Here is a 16,486-nt window from a genome sequence, read left to right as displayed (position 1 = left end):
AGATCTAGTCAGCCACTTTTTCTTCTCAGAAAGTTGTCTTCATTTGTGTAGATCTGCATGGTGCTAGATGTATGTGTGGTGTACCATAAGTAGTGTGAATTTCCTTACTTAACTATAAGTGTGATGAGAAGCTGTGAATCTTTGTTGCTTTTATTCTGGTCTAATGAAACTCGGAAATCTTTAAATTTCTAGTAGATGTTCCAATAGTAAGGACGAGTTTCTCAAATGTTGTGCTATGGTCTTCTGCATTTAGGCACCTGGATATTTGGAGAACAGTGCGATAGTGTTCAATATTTATTTTTTTCCACATAAAACAACCTAGACAAATGTCATGGAAGAGACTGTCTCATAAAAATGTTCAGAATTCAGATGAGGATTTTGAAGAACTGTTAACAATTTCTATTATTATTGAAGTAGTTGAACTGATACCACACAACAGTGAATGTGATGGGGATCAGGCTTAGGTACCCTTTTTTTTTTTCCTAGCCATCTAAAGGTGTTAATTATTGGTGTAGTCATGTATTTAATGATGTTTTGATGTTTCCCATCTTTAAGGCTGGGCCTCCTGGTATACTGGCCCTGCTGGATGAAGAGTGCTGGTTCCCAAAAGCAACAGACAAAAGCTTTGTGGAAAAAGTTGTACAAGAACAAGGCACCCACCCGAAATTTCAGAAGCCAAAACAGCTGAAAGACAAAGCTGACTTCTGTATCATACATTATGCTGGCAAGGTAAAGAATTAATAGCTAAAATGTGAACACTGGAATGTCTGCTGTATTTTCTAATGCATAACCACTGCTTCTTAGAAAAGGCTACTTACCAAAATGGCTGCCTATGGGAAACCAGTGGAAGATTTCATGAAGTTGTTCCATTGCTGTGGACCTTACAGGGCCTAAGGGGATTTGCCTGCAAGTCAATTATATATATATATAGTTGAAGACATGTCAGACTGTGACTTGGTGAGATTGGAGGTACTTCTCAGAAACCTTGCATTCGAGACTTCATCAGCAGAAATGATGCAGTTGTTTTTTGCGTCACGGTCTGGGTGGTGCAAACTAACATTGCAAATTCATTCCCTTTACTGACAGAACAGAACATTCTGCTGCGCATTAGGGTTTGAAGTTTATAGGTATGCTTGCTTAGATGGCAAATCCAAGAATGATTAGGTAATCTGTTGTTGATTGTGCAAACCTCAGTGCTACTTTTATAGACTGCAGGATCTTGTTGCATCTTGTGCTGCAGAAAATCCCCCCCAAGTTTCTTGACGTGTTTCTCTTCTCCAGGTGGATTATAAAGCAGATGAATGGCTGATGAAGAACATGGATCCGCTGAACGATAACATTGCTACTCTTCTCCACCAGTCATCGGATAAGTTTGTGTCTGAGCTGTGGAAAGATGGTATGTAATTAAACTTAATCTCACTTATTTTCTCTTGTTTTATGTGGAAGACATTGTTTAATCATCAAAAGTCTGAAGAGCTGTGTTGCTTTTTTCCCTGAAGACTAAGCCACCAAGATGAGCATTATCTGGAACATCCTTTGCTTAGATCATGGTATTGCATTGAAAGTCCACTGTAACTCAAGAGAAAGTTTCACTTGCATCAACTTACGTTAATCTTGCTGCCTATATAGCAATTGTTTCTCAACCAAGAATGCCAGGAGAAAATACGAATGCACCATTATGTCCCAGCAGCTTGCATAGCTGCAAAATGAGGTTGAATCTATGTTTTCAGTCCTGCAACTAGTGTGTTCTTTCTGCGGTGTTGTTCAGTATTTTACTCTATCTTCTCTGGGTTTATCTGCTTTTGAGTCTTACTGTTGCTGTCACTTTCTGTGGTGGGTTTTCTTTGACGTCTCTGTCTGTTGCAGAGATGCAGAACGTTCAGAGAGCCTATTTCTATCAACACTTTCCTATTCTTCATCTAGAACCAGGTGACTGAGAAACCCAGCTGTCGTGTCATGTGTGTAATGCATCCTAGAGCCATGCAAGAAATGCTTCCGTTAACTTCTCTTTGTCCCTTTGCCATACCTGCTTGTCTTTCTTGTTCATTTCCTCTGCTTTGTGCTAGTAGCTCCTCACGGATTTTAAAACAAAAGCGAGACTCTCACCTTGCAAGTGGATACAAGAAAAAATATGGACGTATTCAGGTGCTAAAGGTTGCTCTTGCAAGACTTGCATAGGAACAGCTAAAAGCAAATCCCTGTCAACTGTTTGAACATAGAGTTAGCAAGTCTATTTCTTGCAAGATTTGGAAGATTTCCGAGACTGTGTTTAAACTGAAATCCAGTTTAACATTGATTCTAGCATTGGGATTTGACTTCAACTGATGATCATTTAAAAGAAAGTTAGTTTGGCAAAGGAACACGTACTGCATGAAAAATGGCCATCAGCAACTTGTGCCTAACAAGGCCTTTGCTGTGTGACACTCCTTTTGGACTTGAAATGTCAACTGAACCACAGCTGATCAGTTCTCAGTTATTGTTCTTAGCTGGATCTTCTGTTGCAAGGGACTGTCCTTTTTGCTATCTTGATGTAGATTGTAGGGCTCAAGATTTTTAAGAGGATTGTTCCAGCCGCAATCTGGGACACTCTTCTGTGGATTTCCCTGTGATGTCATCTAGTAACATAACCTTCTTTTCTTTCTGATAAGACAACCTTGACCCTATTCTAACAGCCACTCTAGAAGTGAGCAGTTCTGAACTATTATTATCTGTAAATCAGAGTATCCTTTCTTGTTTCTTATTTTGTAGGGGTTTCTCTTAACAATTTGGGTTGGTTTTGTTTGGTTTAAAGTTGATGTAATTTCTGCAATGAAGACTGGCAGCCTGAGTGTAGGCATCAGCCAATCACTAAAGATAAAGTGAAGTAGTAGCTTGAAGCCCTTAATAAAAATTTACTGGGGGTGTTAGAAATTTATAGTGATACAGTTGGTTTTGGTTGCGTGGGTGAATTTTTATCTCCATGTAGAAGAGCAATGGGGAAAAAATAATGCTTTAGTTTCTTCTTGCCCCTGCTACTCTCAGATCTAGCTGGCTTCTATTGAAAAAAAGGATCTGTGGAGTCTACCCGTCAAGGTGATAGCTTTGTCAGTGCTTGGATGTCACTGTGGCATAGTGGAGAAACTGTTGGGGCAGGGAGTTCTGACTTTCTCCAGGTGGTATTGTTCATGTCTCTGTCATAGAATACTTGTACTCTAAAAATAATTCAAATAGTGGTATCTTGAGGTTTGGTTTCTGTCATGCCTTTTACCATGCCTTTTACCATGTTTGCTCAGTTTACAAGTAGATACGGCTTTTCTGATCACCGGTCACGGCAGTTCTGCCTGTAATGCAAGAATGAAGCTAGACCTTTTCCTCTAACTGTGGTGCCTTCTGGGTCAGAGTTAACTAATAGTTGACTCTGCTGGGCTAGCAGCTAGAACTCTTGTTTTGTTGTTTTTCATTGTAACCTAAGCAAGTAGAAGCATCTGAAACTCACTTCTAGATTGCTGTTTCAGAGCTGTCATACAGAGCATCAGTAGAATATGTTTGGGAGTAAGTTTGACTCCATCACTCAAACTTCCTGTAGTGAGCTGTTGCTTTTCTTTCCTTCCTGCTCCTATCCCTGCACAAATTCTCTACAGGAGTCAACATCTGTGTAGAGATGAAGCAAAAAGGATCCTGCAGCTCCTCTCATTTATCCCGTTCTACCCAGATGTTCTTTGTACGTTACAATGCTTCCTTTGTTTGTGGCAGAATTTTAACATTCTCTCTTACGCTTTCTCTAGTTGACCGCATTGTTGGGCTGGATCAGGTAGCTGGTATGTCAGACACAGCATTGCCAGGGGCCTTTAAAACCAGGAAGGGTATGTTCCGAACAGTGGGACAGCTCTATAAAGAACAGCTGGCTAAACTGATGGCTACCCTGAGGAACACCAACCCCAACTTCGTCCGTTGTATTATCCCCAACCATGAGAAAAAGGTAAGGACAGTTATAACAGTACAGCCCATGCAGTCTTACATGGGCTTCTGGGGTCATGTGGCTGGATTGCTATCCTTTGTCAGGTTTTGCAGAGATCATAAAGAGGTCCTGCTTTCTCAGGGTATCTTTCTATGGTCATCCTAAATAACTGTATACTTACCACAAATTTAGAGACTGATCTTTGCCATTCTTAAATTGCATTTTCAATTGCTTCTAACTGGAAAAGAGAGAACTGGCTGCTTTACAAAACAGAGGGGGAGGCAAGGGGGTAAGCCTCTTTTACAAAAGCTTTGTGGTATTATAAAATATGCTTTTTCCTCACTAGGCTGGAAAACTAGATCCCCACTTGGTCCTCGACCAGCTTCGCTGTAATGGAGTGCTAGAGGGAATCCGTATTTGTCGTCAAGGTTTCCCCAACAGAGTTGTGTTCCAGGAATTCAGACAAAGGTAAGGGCCTAGAAAAGAATCTGAAGCAGTCTTTGCCCTGGCAAAGTTAAGACATAAGTGCAAAAATTGAAGTATTTTATTGCAACTAGATTGCCACTGTTTTCAAAGGCAGCAACAGAGAACATCTGTCCCTTGGTACTCCCTGGCGCAAAGCCTCCCAAAAGCGTCTTTGACTTCTCTAGTAAGCGAGTAGTTAAGGTGAGGTGTAGAGGACCCCATCTAGGACTGCTGCTTCATATTCTGTTGTATAAAGATGCAATTTTTTTCTTCTAACAAGACCATAAGATGTCCAACTCATGATGCCATAGGAATGCATTACTGATTTTTGTTGTTGTTTTCAAATATTCTTGTGTAACTAGTCTAGTGCTTTCTCCTTTTCAGATATGAAATCTTAACTCCAAATGCAATTCCCAAAGGATTTATGGATGGAAAGCAGGCTTGTGTGCTGATGGTAAGACATCCTAGAAACTCCACTTGAATAAAATAAACTTCATGGGTGTGGTATGGAAATACGAGTTGTGCATGTTAAATACATCTTGTACTCACAGACGAAAATTCCAAAGTAAAATGTTTTGACTGAGAGAAGGAGGGTGCAGAAAGCTGTCTCTTGGCTTCACAGATGGAGGCTTTTGACTAGCATGAGGTTCAATAATCCTAGGCAAAGAGGATCTTTTTTTCCACAGATGCATACACTTTGATATGCCAGCAGTATTCATGGAATCAAAATGCTTAGAAGCATTAATGTTATCTTTAGCACATGCTTAAAGTATGAGCTTCAACAAAGTTTTTGTAATGGCCCGCTGAAGACAAATGCTTTCAGTGAAGGCTCCAATTAATTTCTGCTTCAAAGGGAAAGCTTTGGCTCTGTAGCTTGAAGGCAAGGGGAGACTGAATTGAATTTGGCTGTAAGGGATTCCTTTTTTTGTCTTAAAGGAGTGTACCTTATTTCTCTTAACCTAGTATAAGAGTTGACAGTAAATCCTTTAAAGGAGGACAAAGTTGGTTGGGGTGCCTTTTTCTGAACACAATTAGGACTGGGAAAAAATAAACAGGAAGGATCAACAGATGTGTTTCCTTTAGGAAAGGAAGAGGGCTCTTGGGACTAGGCATATGTTCCTCACAATGTCCTTGTAGTTTTGGGTACTTGATGTGGTGTTGTTAAACAATGCTTTCTATCGTATTTTCTGTCTCTGGTTACCTCCATTTCATGCTGTTCTTGGCTGAGCTCCAACTCCTCTAATTGGGACAGGATTTTATTGGGAGCTAGCAACTTCGGTTGGCCTGAGTGGCTCAGTTGTAGGGAAGGGGTATCTTACAGCCATGAGACACAAATATGTTTTGTGATGTTTCACATGAAGCAGTCTTTGCAGGAGATGAATTCTTCTCTCTCTCATTTCAGATCAAAGCATTGGAGCTGGATTCCAACCTTTATCGAATTGGACAGAGCAAAGTGTTTTTCAGAGCTGGAGTCCTTGCTCATCTTGAAGAAGAGAGAGACCTGAAGATCACAGATGTCATTATTGGCTTCCAAGCATGCTGCAGAGGCTACCTGGCCAGAAAGTAAGGACCATATTTTGTAAAGTACATCATAATGTGCTTCGACAAGGCCAAGTGCCGGGTCCTGCACTTGGGCCACAACAACCCCATGCATCGCTACAGGCTTGGGGAAGTGTGGCTGGAGAGCTGCCTGGCAGAAAAGGACCTGGGGGTTCTAATTGACAAGCGGCTGAACATGAGCCAGCAGCGTGCCCAGGTGGCCAAGGAAGCCAATGTCATCCTGGCTTGTATTAGAAATAGTGTGACCAGCAGAAGTAGGGAGGTGATTGTCTCCCTGTACTCAGCACTGGTGAGGCCACACCTTGAGTATTGTGTCCAGTTCTGGGCACCTCAATGTGAGAGAGATATCAAGGTGCTGGAGCGAGTGCAGAGGAGGGCAATGACGCTGGTGAAGGGCCTGGAGAATAAATCTCATGAGGGACGATTGAGGGAGCTGGGACCGTTTAGTTTGAGGAAGAGGAGACTGAGGGGAGACCTCATCACTCTCTACGACTACTTGAAAGGACATTGTAGAGAGGTTGGTGCTGGTCTCTTCTCACAGGTCCTTAGCGATAGAACAAGAGGGAATGGGTTCAAGCTGCAGCAGGGTCGGTTTAGGCTGGACGTTGGGAAAAAAATTCTTCACAGAAAGAGTAGTTAGACACTGGAATAGGCTGCCCAGGGAGGTGGTGGAGTCACCATCCCTGAATGTGTTTAAGACTCATTTAGATGAGGTGTTAAGGGATATGGTGTAAGGGAGAACTTTGTAGAGTGGAGTTGATGGTTGGACTCGATCATCCCAAGGGTCTTTTCCAACCTGAATGATTCTATGATTCTATAAACATGCGTATTTCTCCCATTCAGGTACAAGTTTATCTTCAAAAAAAGCTGACTAAAAATTACTTTTTTATCAGAAAGGCCATGATTTATTTATTGTATGTAACAGTTGATGGTTTTTTTAGGGTTTTCTGATCTCTGTAACGCCAGGCTTTTGGCACCTGCAAGAAACTCAGTGTGCTGATATCCCACATACTACCAGAGCAGTAAAGTCTGTTCCTCTCTATAGGAAATACTATACAGGAAGCAAAGTTTTTGACAGAAGAGCTGCAAACTGCAAATGTGAAAATGAAAAGCTCTTAGTACAGTACTGATGCAGAAGGTGTAGGATTTCTCTTGAGCTATTTGGTACGACTGCAAATGATACAGTTCTAAAAACAACAGTAGTATCTGTCAGCTTGACAGGAAAACACACCTCTGTTTCAGATCTCCCTTTTTTGAATTGAAAATAGTGAGGCTTTTCAGATTAGAAGACATCGGGGAAGAACTCTATTAAATAGGAAATTGAATAAAGGAAAGGATAACCCCTCTTACCTGAGGAAAAAAACAAAACAAAACCTTTAAAAGATAGAGGAAGTTAACTGGAAATTTTGCTGGGTTTTCAGGAGAGAACCTTCTGAAGTAAAAATGTAGAGGTATCTAGGAAAGCCTTGGTGGAGAGAATTGCATGCCGTGGTGGTTCCTTTGTCTGACCTCCACTTACCTTGCAGAGCCTTTGCCAAGCGCCAGCAGCAATTGACAGCCATGAAAGTGCTTCAGAGGAACTGTGCTGCCTATTTGAAACTGCGGAACTGGCAATGGTGGAGATTGTTCACCAAGGTAATGTTTTTCCCTTTGCAATTTTGACAGTTTGGTTGCAATTTCAGCTTCTCAGGTTGAACCAGGGCACAAAACCTACTTCCGTTACAATTGGGCTGGCTTGCAACTAGACCTTGATTCATCTAGGCAGAGAATATCATAGCACGTTTTATAGCTATGCAGTATGCCTGCATAAACCAAGTGCAAAGCTATATGCAAGTAATATTGTGGAAAAGCGGAAATAATCTTTTAATGCTTTATGCCTAAGAAGAGTAAGAGGATCACTTGCTTTGGTGGTATGGTACTTCAAAGAGTCACTTTCTGCGTGGCTAGTCAATTTAGCTAGACAAAAAATGCTAATACGGGGATAGCTTGCCATCTTTTTTTTCCAGGATGGTAAGAGCAAAGGAAAAGCACTGAGATCTGATCTTGATGTTAGACTTGTAGATATTTTACCTTTATAAAGACAATGAACACATGAAGACATGCTCTCTTTTCTAAATGCATGGGATTTCTTGCTTTTTATCCGTGAGACTTTGCAGCTAAATAAGAGTCGAAAGCAGAGTTAACCTTTTCTTCTCTTTCCTATTAAATGACTTCTAAGGGTTTTTGACAGGGGAGCACAGAGATGGGTGTTGTTTGATTTTGTTTACGTTGACCTACCTGTGAATTTCACCACTGTATGGCAACTTTTTTATTCTCCTGCTATTACTACTTAGCCCTTGAGGGTCTGGAATTTACCCAGCCCTTTCCTGATGCATCCCATCCTGGAATAAAAGATGGGTAGGCAGAAAGTGGTTTATTGGCAGGGTAGGTGATATCTAGTCCTCTATGATCTTCCTGGTGTTCACAACAAAACAAATGGTCAGTCCTTCAAATATGGTAGTTATCTAAAATATTGTTTTATTCAGTGCTTATCAAGTCCAAGAGCATTTCTTCGTGTTTTCCTTGTTCCATATACATCTCATTCCTTTGGTTTCCTTTTCAGGTGAAGCCCCTTCTGCAAGTAAGCAGACAGGAAGAGGAGATGATGGCCAAAGAAGAAGAACTAATAAAGGTCAAGGAGAAGCAGCTAGCTGCAGAAAACAGACTGAGTGAGATGGAGACCTTCCAGGCCCAAGTGAGTTTGCAAATCTCATGTGTAAAAGTCATTCTCTCTCTACCTGGCCAACTGCTTGAGAACTCCTCCTTTGCTTTCTTGGTCTGATGGAAAAGCTGCAGGATTCCACCTTGTTGAAATACGTGACTTGGCTGCCATCTTGTTCAATTTCCTTTGCCCTTCTTCCCAGCTCAGTTCCTCTAGCAGGTCATTTTGTACAGTGACCACCTATTGCCCTTCTATAGCTGTTCTATGAAGAAAAGTCTCCTTTGGCTGAGTATTATAGCAAGCTGGTTGAATTCACCCTCTTCATTAATGGAATCCTTCTTGTTTGGAATACAGAAGGTGGCAGCAGGATTGCTTTTCTGTAGGGCAGATAATTATTTGTGTTACTTTTCCAAGGAAAAAACTAGACAATCTCCTTATTTCAAATGGATGTGGTCTTGAGAAATTTGTTAAGGCTAGCATAATAGATGGTTGCAGTGCACAGTTTGTGAAGGAGAAGAAACACTTTAAAACTATGCTTTGATATTTAGGTTTTGATTAGCAGCTGGAGACTGCTGCAATGATGAAGACTGTAACTGTGGAACACAGGATCACTTAACACAGATTGCTAAGTGCTTTGGTAGATGGGAGCTTGTCTTATTTCTCGCTTTGTGTCCAATGTAGCTAATGGCAGAGAAGATGCAGCTGCAGGAACAGTTGCAAGCAGAAACTGAGCTCTGTGCTGAAGCTGAGGAGATAAGAGCCCGCCTGACAGCCAAGAAACAAGAGCTGGAGGAGATATGTCATGACCTGGAAGCAAGGGTGGAGGAAGAGGAGGAACGGTGTCAACATCTGCAGGCTGAAAAGAAGAAAATGCAGCAGAACATCCAGGTAATACCTTAGGAATGCCGTCTCTTGTCAGTAAAGAGGATAGTAAGGGTTAGTGTGGTTCTTTTGCCTCAGCTTGTGGGGAAGCAGGAGAGAAAGAACAAAGAAAAGACAGCGTAGAAAAATCTATCTGTGGAAATAGCAATAGAACACAGCGATTCTGGTGCTGAGCCTGAGGCATTCAGTCAGTCATCTGGAATGAGCTGTTCCATTCTTGAAGATGAAAGTGATGGCCACTTGTCAAATAGTTAGAGAAGTCTTTGCTTAAGCCAGGTGTTTTAGCAATGGTAGCATTCTTCTCTGCAAAATAGCATAGTTCTGCTACAAAAACTTGTTTGTAGAATGCAGTATGTTGCATTAAGTCATGGCAGAGATGTCACTTCTGGAAAGTACTAACAATACCTTGAAAGAAAGGTAAAGAAACCTTCTAAGTTCTAGTATAGCTACATTGGTTAGTGAGCAGCACTGACAAATGCCTTGCTTTTCTGTGGGTGTTGTGAAGGAACTAGAGGAGCAGCTTGAAGAAGAGGAAAGTGCAAGGCAGAAGTTGCAGCTAGAAAAAGTGACCACAGAAGCCAAATTGAAGAAACTGGAAGAAGATGTGATGGTTCTGGAAGATCAAAATCTCAAATTGGCTAAGGTAAGACTCCTGCAACTTTTTATGCAATCTAAAGATGCACAGGTGTTTCTCCTGGAGCCACCCACTAAAGGTTGACCTTTCCCATATTACTGGGAAACTTATGAATTAATTCAGTCGTGTCTTTGACAAGCCTGACCTGAATTTTTGAAATTAGCTGCCTGCCTGTATTCTTTACAAGTCAGTATTGCATGACATTTAAATAGCCTTGACTAAGTAACGATCCACGAGCAAACGTTTTCTGATACATTGTTATGCCAAACAGTATCAAGTTATTTCATAAACAGACTTCCCTTTCAGCTTTGAAAGGGCGATCAAATACAAATCTTTAAGTACTCATTTATTTGAATACTATTTGTAATCCAGAAGGGATTTCTTTCGTTCCAAGTTTCCTTGTAGCAGGAGTAGGCACTTGTGACAGTGACATCTTTAAGGACAGTCAACTCTGGGGAAAAAGTTCCTGTAATTCCAGCAACTACTTTGACACTGCCTTCTCAATTCTGCAGGAAAAGAAACTGTTGGAAGACAGAATGTCTGAATTTACAACAAACCTGACAGAGGAAGAGGAGAAATCTAAGAGTTTAGCCAAACTCAAGAATAAGCATGAGGCCATGATCACAGACCTTGAAGGTGGTTTTAGTTTTGTTTGGGTTTTTTTTTTTTTTAAGGCGGATTCTGCAAAGGATTTGCCTGTTTAGTTTTCGGTGGTTTCGTGTTAAAATTTAGTCCTCTCCAGTTTCTGAGGGGTTAAAAATTAGTCTATAGTGTGTGTGCTATTGATCGGTTTGATAGAGCTGTTCAGTTGCTGGCTGAAGGTTATGTGCCTTGTCAGCTGAGCCCTTGATCTAAATAAAAATCCTCTCCAGTGCAGCAGGCCAATGGAGAAGAGAGGCTGGTTCTCTTTCTTCTCCTGCTGTGGAAGTGTCTTCACTTTTCTACTTCCAGCAGCACCAATCTGTCAGGGTTAGTGCTCTTTCTGATACCTTGTTTGCACAAGTTCTTCAGCGTTCAGGCTAGAGGCACTTCATCTGGAGACTGCCTGGGTTAACACAGCAGGAGCCAGCTTATTTAGCTTCAGTAAAGGGAGAGCAGACCTTGTGTTCAGCATCACTTAATGAGTGCTTATGTCTGTGTGGTGTGGGTGTTGGGAGAGACTGGCGTTGTGCTGGCATTGTTTATTACAGTGAAAGAGGGGAAGGAGGTTTGACTGTAAGATGAGGGAAAGGGAAATTGCCCAGATATGTTTTGAGGGCAAAATATGGGGGCAGTTGCACGTATAAGTCCTGACAGAATAATGCACTCCAGTTACAGTTTGGACAATTGTATTATTAGGAAAGAAACTGTTGCTTAAATAGCTTTGTTTTCTCTGCTTGTACAACATTCTCTGAGTATGTCTCATCCATGTAACTTAATGTATCCTCATCTCCATCAGAACGTCTGCGACGTGAAGAAAAGCAGAGGCAAGAATTGGAAAAGACTCGTCGAAAGCTTGAAGGAGACTCCAGTGATCTGCATGACCAGATTGCTGAGCTGCAGGCTCAGATTGCAGAACTCAAAATGCAGCTGGCCAAGAAGGAAGAGGAGCTGCAGGCAGCCTTAGCTAGGTGAGAACCTGACCTGTGGGGTTCAGGGACTACCAGGTTGGGAAGTATTTCTTGTCTCGTGTCACTTTGGAATAGGGACTGAATGGTTTCTGTGGCTGTTGTATTCCAGCCTGTGGACTGTTAAGATCCATGTCCTCGGCACCAGAGTTCTTTGGCTGCTGCTCACTGACACATTCTCTGTATGGAGCTAGACTATGAGTGTAACGTGCGCTGCACACATTTCACTGGAGCAGTAAGATTTCAGAGGGGGTTAAAAAGTAGTGGCAACACAGTGTCTCTGTTGTAGTTGCTATATTCATCTATTCAGTAAAGCGTCCAATTTACGATGTAAAATGGTGCTTTCTCTTCTGCTTTCTTCTGTTGTCAGTCTCTCTCTGTCCCCTTCTTTAAGGTAAGCAATCGTGCTCTCTCAAGTATTGGGAAATAGAATTTGTAGATGATATATGGATCAAAGTTTGAATGTAATACTGTAGAGCTGTTGAGCACCAGCTTTTTTCCTTGGTTATTCTTGGTAGGACAGGTGGTTTTAATTTACATACAGTTTAAATCTGGCTCTGACCAGAAACCTATGTTGAACACAGGGTGGAAGAAGAGGCAGCTCAGAAGAACATGGCCCTGAAAAAGATCAGGGAGCTTGAATCCCAGATCACTGAGCTGCAGGAAGACCTGGAGTCTGAGAGAGCATTCAGGAATAAAGCTGAAAAACAGAAGCGGGATCTGGGAGAAGAGCTGGAAGCATTGAAAACAGAGCTAGAAGACACGCTAGATTCTACAGCTGCTCAGCAAGAACTCAGGTAACTCCAACATGTGGCTGTGTTGTCGTTTTTGGTTTTGACTTTTTAAAGAAATGTTGCCACATCCCATCTCTTACCAAAGCAAGTCTTTGTCTTGCACAGTGTGCAAGCTGTAGTCAAAAGCGCATTACCTCACCTGATGTAAGAAACTTAATTTGCTCCCTAAACATAGCGTTAGTGATACCCCTGAAACATTCCTACTTTCAGGCTGCTACTTCTTAGGCTGAAAGTAATGCTGACAGCTTGCACTTAAGAAGGGTGCAGTGCTAAGTTTTAGCTTCTACAAGTGTCTTTATAGTTTGTAGGGCCAAACAGACCTTGGCATTTTTCTGCATTAGAGATGCTGTTGGCGGATATACACATCTGTTTCATTCTCTCCTTGGCATCTAAATGGAAACTGTGAATTTTGCAGGTCAAAGAGAGAACAAGAAGTAACGGTTTTGAAGAAGACCCTTGAAGATGAGGCAAAGACTCATGAAGCTCAAATCCAAGAGATGAGGCAGAAGCATTCACAAGCTATTGAAGAGCTGGCAGAACAGTTAGAGCAAACCAAACGGGTACGTGGAACAGAAAACACAAGGCCAAAGCAGTCAGCCTCCCTGAAATTATAGCTGCTCTATGACTATGTCTTAAAGCTGCAGAAGAACATGAAGTGTTCATGATACTAGGCTTCTCACATGTGTACTCTTCCTACCGTGCTAGATCGCTTTTCACTATGAAGCATATATGAAGTTGTTTTACGTAGTTGAATTCATTCTTTATTCCCATCAGGCACGTTATACTGCATACAAGACATTCTTTTCACTGCTAGCACTTGTTGACTTGCACAGTGTTTAACTTGAAAATCTGATGGTGCAAGACTATCCCCTATATTGCTGTCTCCTCTGATTGTTAGATTATGTCCTGCTTCTCTGTGTCAGGCTGTTAAAATTGGGGTTTTTTTTGAGTAAGAAGCCTACAACTTAGCCACTAAACGCACAACAGTAGCTTGCCTGCTGGGCTGAAATATATACTCCGTGGAAGGAACCTGCCTGATCTAAAGTCTGAGGGATTTTGCTGGTTTTATTTTTCCTCTTTAGGTGAAAGCAAACCTTGAAAAAGCAAAGCAAGCTCTGGAAAGTGAGAAGGCTGAACTGTCCAATGAGGTGAAGGTTCTTCTGCAAGGCAAAGGGGATGCTGAGCACAAGCGGAAAAAAGTAGATGCTCAGCTCCAAGAACTGCAGGTGAAATTTACAGAAGGCGAAAGAGTGAAGACCGAACTGGCTGAGAGGGTTAACAAATTGCAGGTGAGTGGTATGAATTTTCCTTAGCTTCTGATTCAGCCCAAAGCTAGAGAGAAAAGGCTGGAGGATAGTAAGTACTACCACATAGCTAGTTCAAAAATGTCGTTCCTCCTGAGGATAAAGTTCCTACAAAAAGCAAATCCATAGTTTGCTTCCCAAGGACTATGCAAACTCCTTAACTCATTGCCAGGGCAGGACATTTGGATTGATGTCTCTTTTCACGAGCAGCCCTGAGAAAGTGAGGTAACTAACCAGTTGCCATTTGAGTTTTGTAAGCCTTAAAGCGTGTCTGCTCCCCTTCAGCATGCAACAGTTTGTACAGAACAGTTCTGTAAACATTCAGCTGCTTGCGAACCTAGACTGGCACGAACAGATGATTGTGCAACTTATTTGAAAGCCAGTGTCTTGAGTCTTTGTAATATGGTTGATGGTGATGAGGTGTGGTTCAAGGGTGATGTGGAAATTTAGGGTTTTCCCCTCATTTCTTTAAGGGAACAACAAATCCCTTTGATTCACACGGAGCATTGTCTTCTGCCGCCTTCTTTATGGAGGGTTGTCATTAAAAGTTGAGCAGTGACGGTGTGTGCACTACCTTTTGGGGTGCAAAAATGTCATTTTTGAGACTCTAGATACAGTCCTGAAGCAGATACCACAAAATAGAGTTAGTTTAATAGAAGCTTTTAAAATTCTTGCCAGGCTGTCTAAAATCTCATCTAGGCCTTAAAAAAAACTCCAAACAACCAAAACGGGGAAGCTGTTGCAACAGAGGTAATCCCAAGTAAAAATCTCTCTTTGACTTGTCGTATTTCGTCCCTGGGACTTTGGAAATGATGTATTCGTTCCCCTGAGAGATTATACACATACCTTACTTTTAAGAGGTGCCTTAGCTTTCACTTTTGGGTCTCGTAGCTGCTCATCTCTTTCTCGCTTTGTTTTTGCTGATGCATTTAATAACTGAAACTCTGATCTCTCCTTCAGGTCGAGTTGGACAATGTCACAGGTCTTTTGAACCAATCTGACAGCAAATCAATCAAATTAGCAAAGGACTTCTCTGCTCTGGAATCACAGCTTCAGGATACACAGGTGAGAGCTTTGGAAGCCAAGGCATCCGTGTGTGGTGCAGCCAGTGTCCGTCGCAAATTCTTAAAGTGAGAAATCACTCTGGACACCATTAATTACTGGATATACAACACTTCAAAGGATTTGGTCTGTTTTTTGCTAAGGGGTTATATTGCATGGTATTGAGAGCATTTCTACAGAAACAAGCTGTTTATCTTCCTTCCGTTTCCTCAGTATGTGGACCATATGTAACTTTCCCTGTCTTAGGTTTAGAAGTCCTCCCGTATCACTCTTCTGCTTGAGAGCTCTTTAATGTTAGAACTGCACTGGAAATCTAGTTTCTTGTTTGAGATCTTCATGTTCAGTATTTGACAGGGGTTGTGTGTGTGTGATTTCTGGTAAATTTGTGAAGTTAAGCAGAAAAATTTATTTCCTAGTGAATGTCGGGGAAGTGATTTATTAAAAAAAATTGGTATTTTTTTCAGGAAAAAAATCATGCTGATTCTTATACTTTGGGATAAAACAACCATTTACTGTTAATAGAATATAGCTCTTTTGGTAAAGCATGGAGTACCAAGTTGGAAGGGAAAGGAAGAACGCGCTTCAGATACTAAGTAGCCTTGAACAGTTCTGTCTACTTATTGCTCTTTTTGAAAAACAGACTCAAAGATAGTGCCCAATACAAAAAATTATGCACTGGTTTGAAGACTGGTCTTACTAGTCTCTACAAGATCCTTCAACTCAAGCACGGGCAGCATAAGTCAACAAGCGTTGTTGGTAAATGACCAGTGTCTTACATTTCTGATAAGACCAGCATTTTTAACCATGCTAAATCACTTTAGCCTTTTGTCTGTTTCTTTGATACTTGAATATCAGTATTGATATTCGTGCAGTCATGCATGTGTCATGCAGCAGAGTACAGTCACACTGTTGTTGGGAAAAGTTTTAATGCTTTGTGTGTTATTCGGAGGACTCCAGAAAGGACTGTGGATGGCTTGTGTAGTGAAGTAGTATACTTCAATCATTAGAGCGTACAAGAGAATAGGACCCTTCTGAATATTTTGTTTCTGTACTGACTCACTGGAAGACAATTATTTAAATTCTGTCTTTGGTTGTCTTATCTGTGAAATAAGTTGCATGTTTAAACTCAACTTCAAAAGTACTCCTTCTGGAGAGAGTGGGTGAGGATTGTTAGCCTTTAAAGCCAAGGAGCAGTGCTGAATTCCACCGGGGCGTTTGCTTTATAGGAGCTGCTGCAGGAGGAGACTCGCCTAAAACTCAGCCTCAGCACTAAGCTGAAGCAAATGGAGGATGAGAAGAACAGTTTGAAAGAGCAATTGGAAGAAGAGGAGGAAGCAAAGAGAAACCTGGAGAAACAGATCTCTGTTCTTCAGCAACAGGTATGGAGTCCACATCCCATAAACTAAGGACTTGTGAGAGGACGCATAAGCGCAGGTCTGTCTTGAAGGAGGTGAAATGTAAATGCAGAATTGACTTCTAGTAACAGCATCTTTCCTGGGAAAGGGTGATCCTGCTGACTTGGGGGAGAGAGGAAATGAAG

At 41.5% G+C, this 16,486-nt stretch overlaps 1 protein-coding gene across 1 annotated transcript in view; it reads left to right on the top strand.

Moving 5' to 3' along the window:
* MYH9 (myosin heavy chain 9) overlaps window positions 1-16,486 on the top strand; it is a 72,616-nt gene that overhangs the window by 47,794 nt on the left and 8,336 nt on the right. Inside the window, exons 14-30 of the mRNA XM_063321789.1 lie at window positions 556-729; window positions 1,282-1,396; window positions 3,765-3,958; window positions 4,284-4,405; window positions 4,787-4,856; window positions 5,805-5,965; window positions 7,489-7,597; window positions 8,565-8,696; window positions 9,345-9,551; window positions 10,051-10,188; window positions 10,692-10,815; window positions 11,618-11,789; window positions 12,371-12,583; window positions 12,996-13,140; window positions 13,663-13,869; window positions 14,845-14,949; window positions 16,173-16,325. Of these exons, the coding sequence (XP_063177859.1) occupies window positions 556-729; window positions 1,282-1,396; window positions 3,765-3,958; window positions 4,284-4,405; window positions 4,787-4,856; window positions 5,805-5,965; window positions 7,489-7,597; window positions 8,565-8,696; window positions 9,345-9,551; window positions 10,051-10,188; window positions 10,692-10,815; window positions 11,618-11,789; window positions 12,371-12,583; window positions 12,996-13,140; window positions 13,663-13,869; window positions 14,845-14,949; window positions 16,173-16,325 (2,541 nt within the window). The remainder of the gene's footprint in view (window positions 1-555; window positions 730-1,281; window positions 1,397-3,764; window positions 3,959-4,283; window positions 4,406-4,786; window positions 4,857-5,804; window positions 5,966-7,488; window positions 7,598-8,564; window positions 8,697-9,344; window positions 9,552-10,050; window positions 10,189-10,691; window positions 10,816-11,617; window positions 11,790-12,370; window positions 12,584-12,995; window positions 13,141-13,662; window positions 13,870-14,844; window positions 14,950-16,172; window positions 16,326-16,486) is intronic.

This window comes from Chroicocephalus ridibundus, chromosome 1 (assembly GCF_963924245.1).
Source record: "Chroicocephalus ridibundus chromosome 1, bChrRid1.1, whole genome shotgun sequence".
NCBI lineage: Eukaryota > Metazoa > Chordata > Aves > Charadriiformes > Laridae > Chroicocephalus > Chroicocephalus ridibundus.
This window is presented reverse-complemented; position numbering and strand designations above follow the sequence as displayed.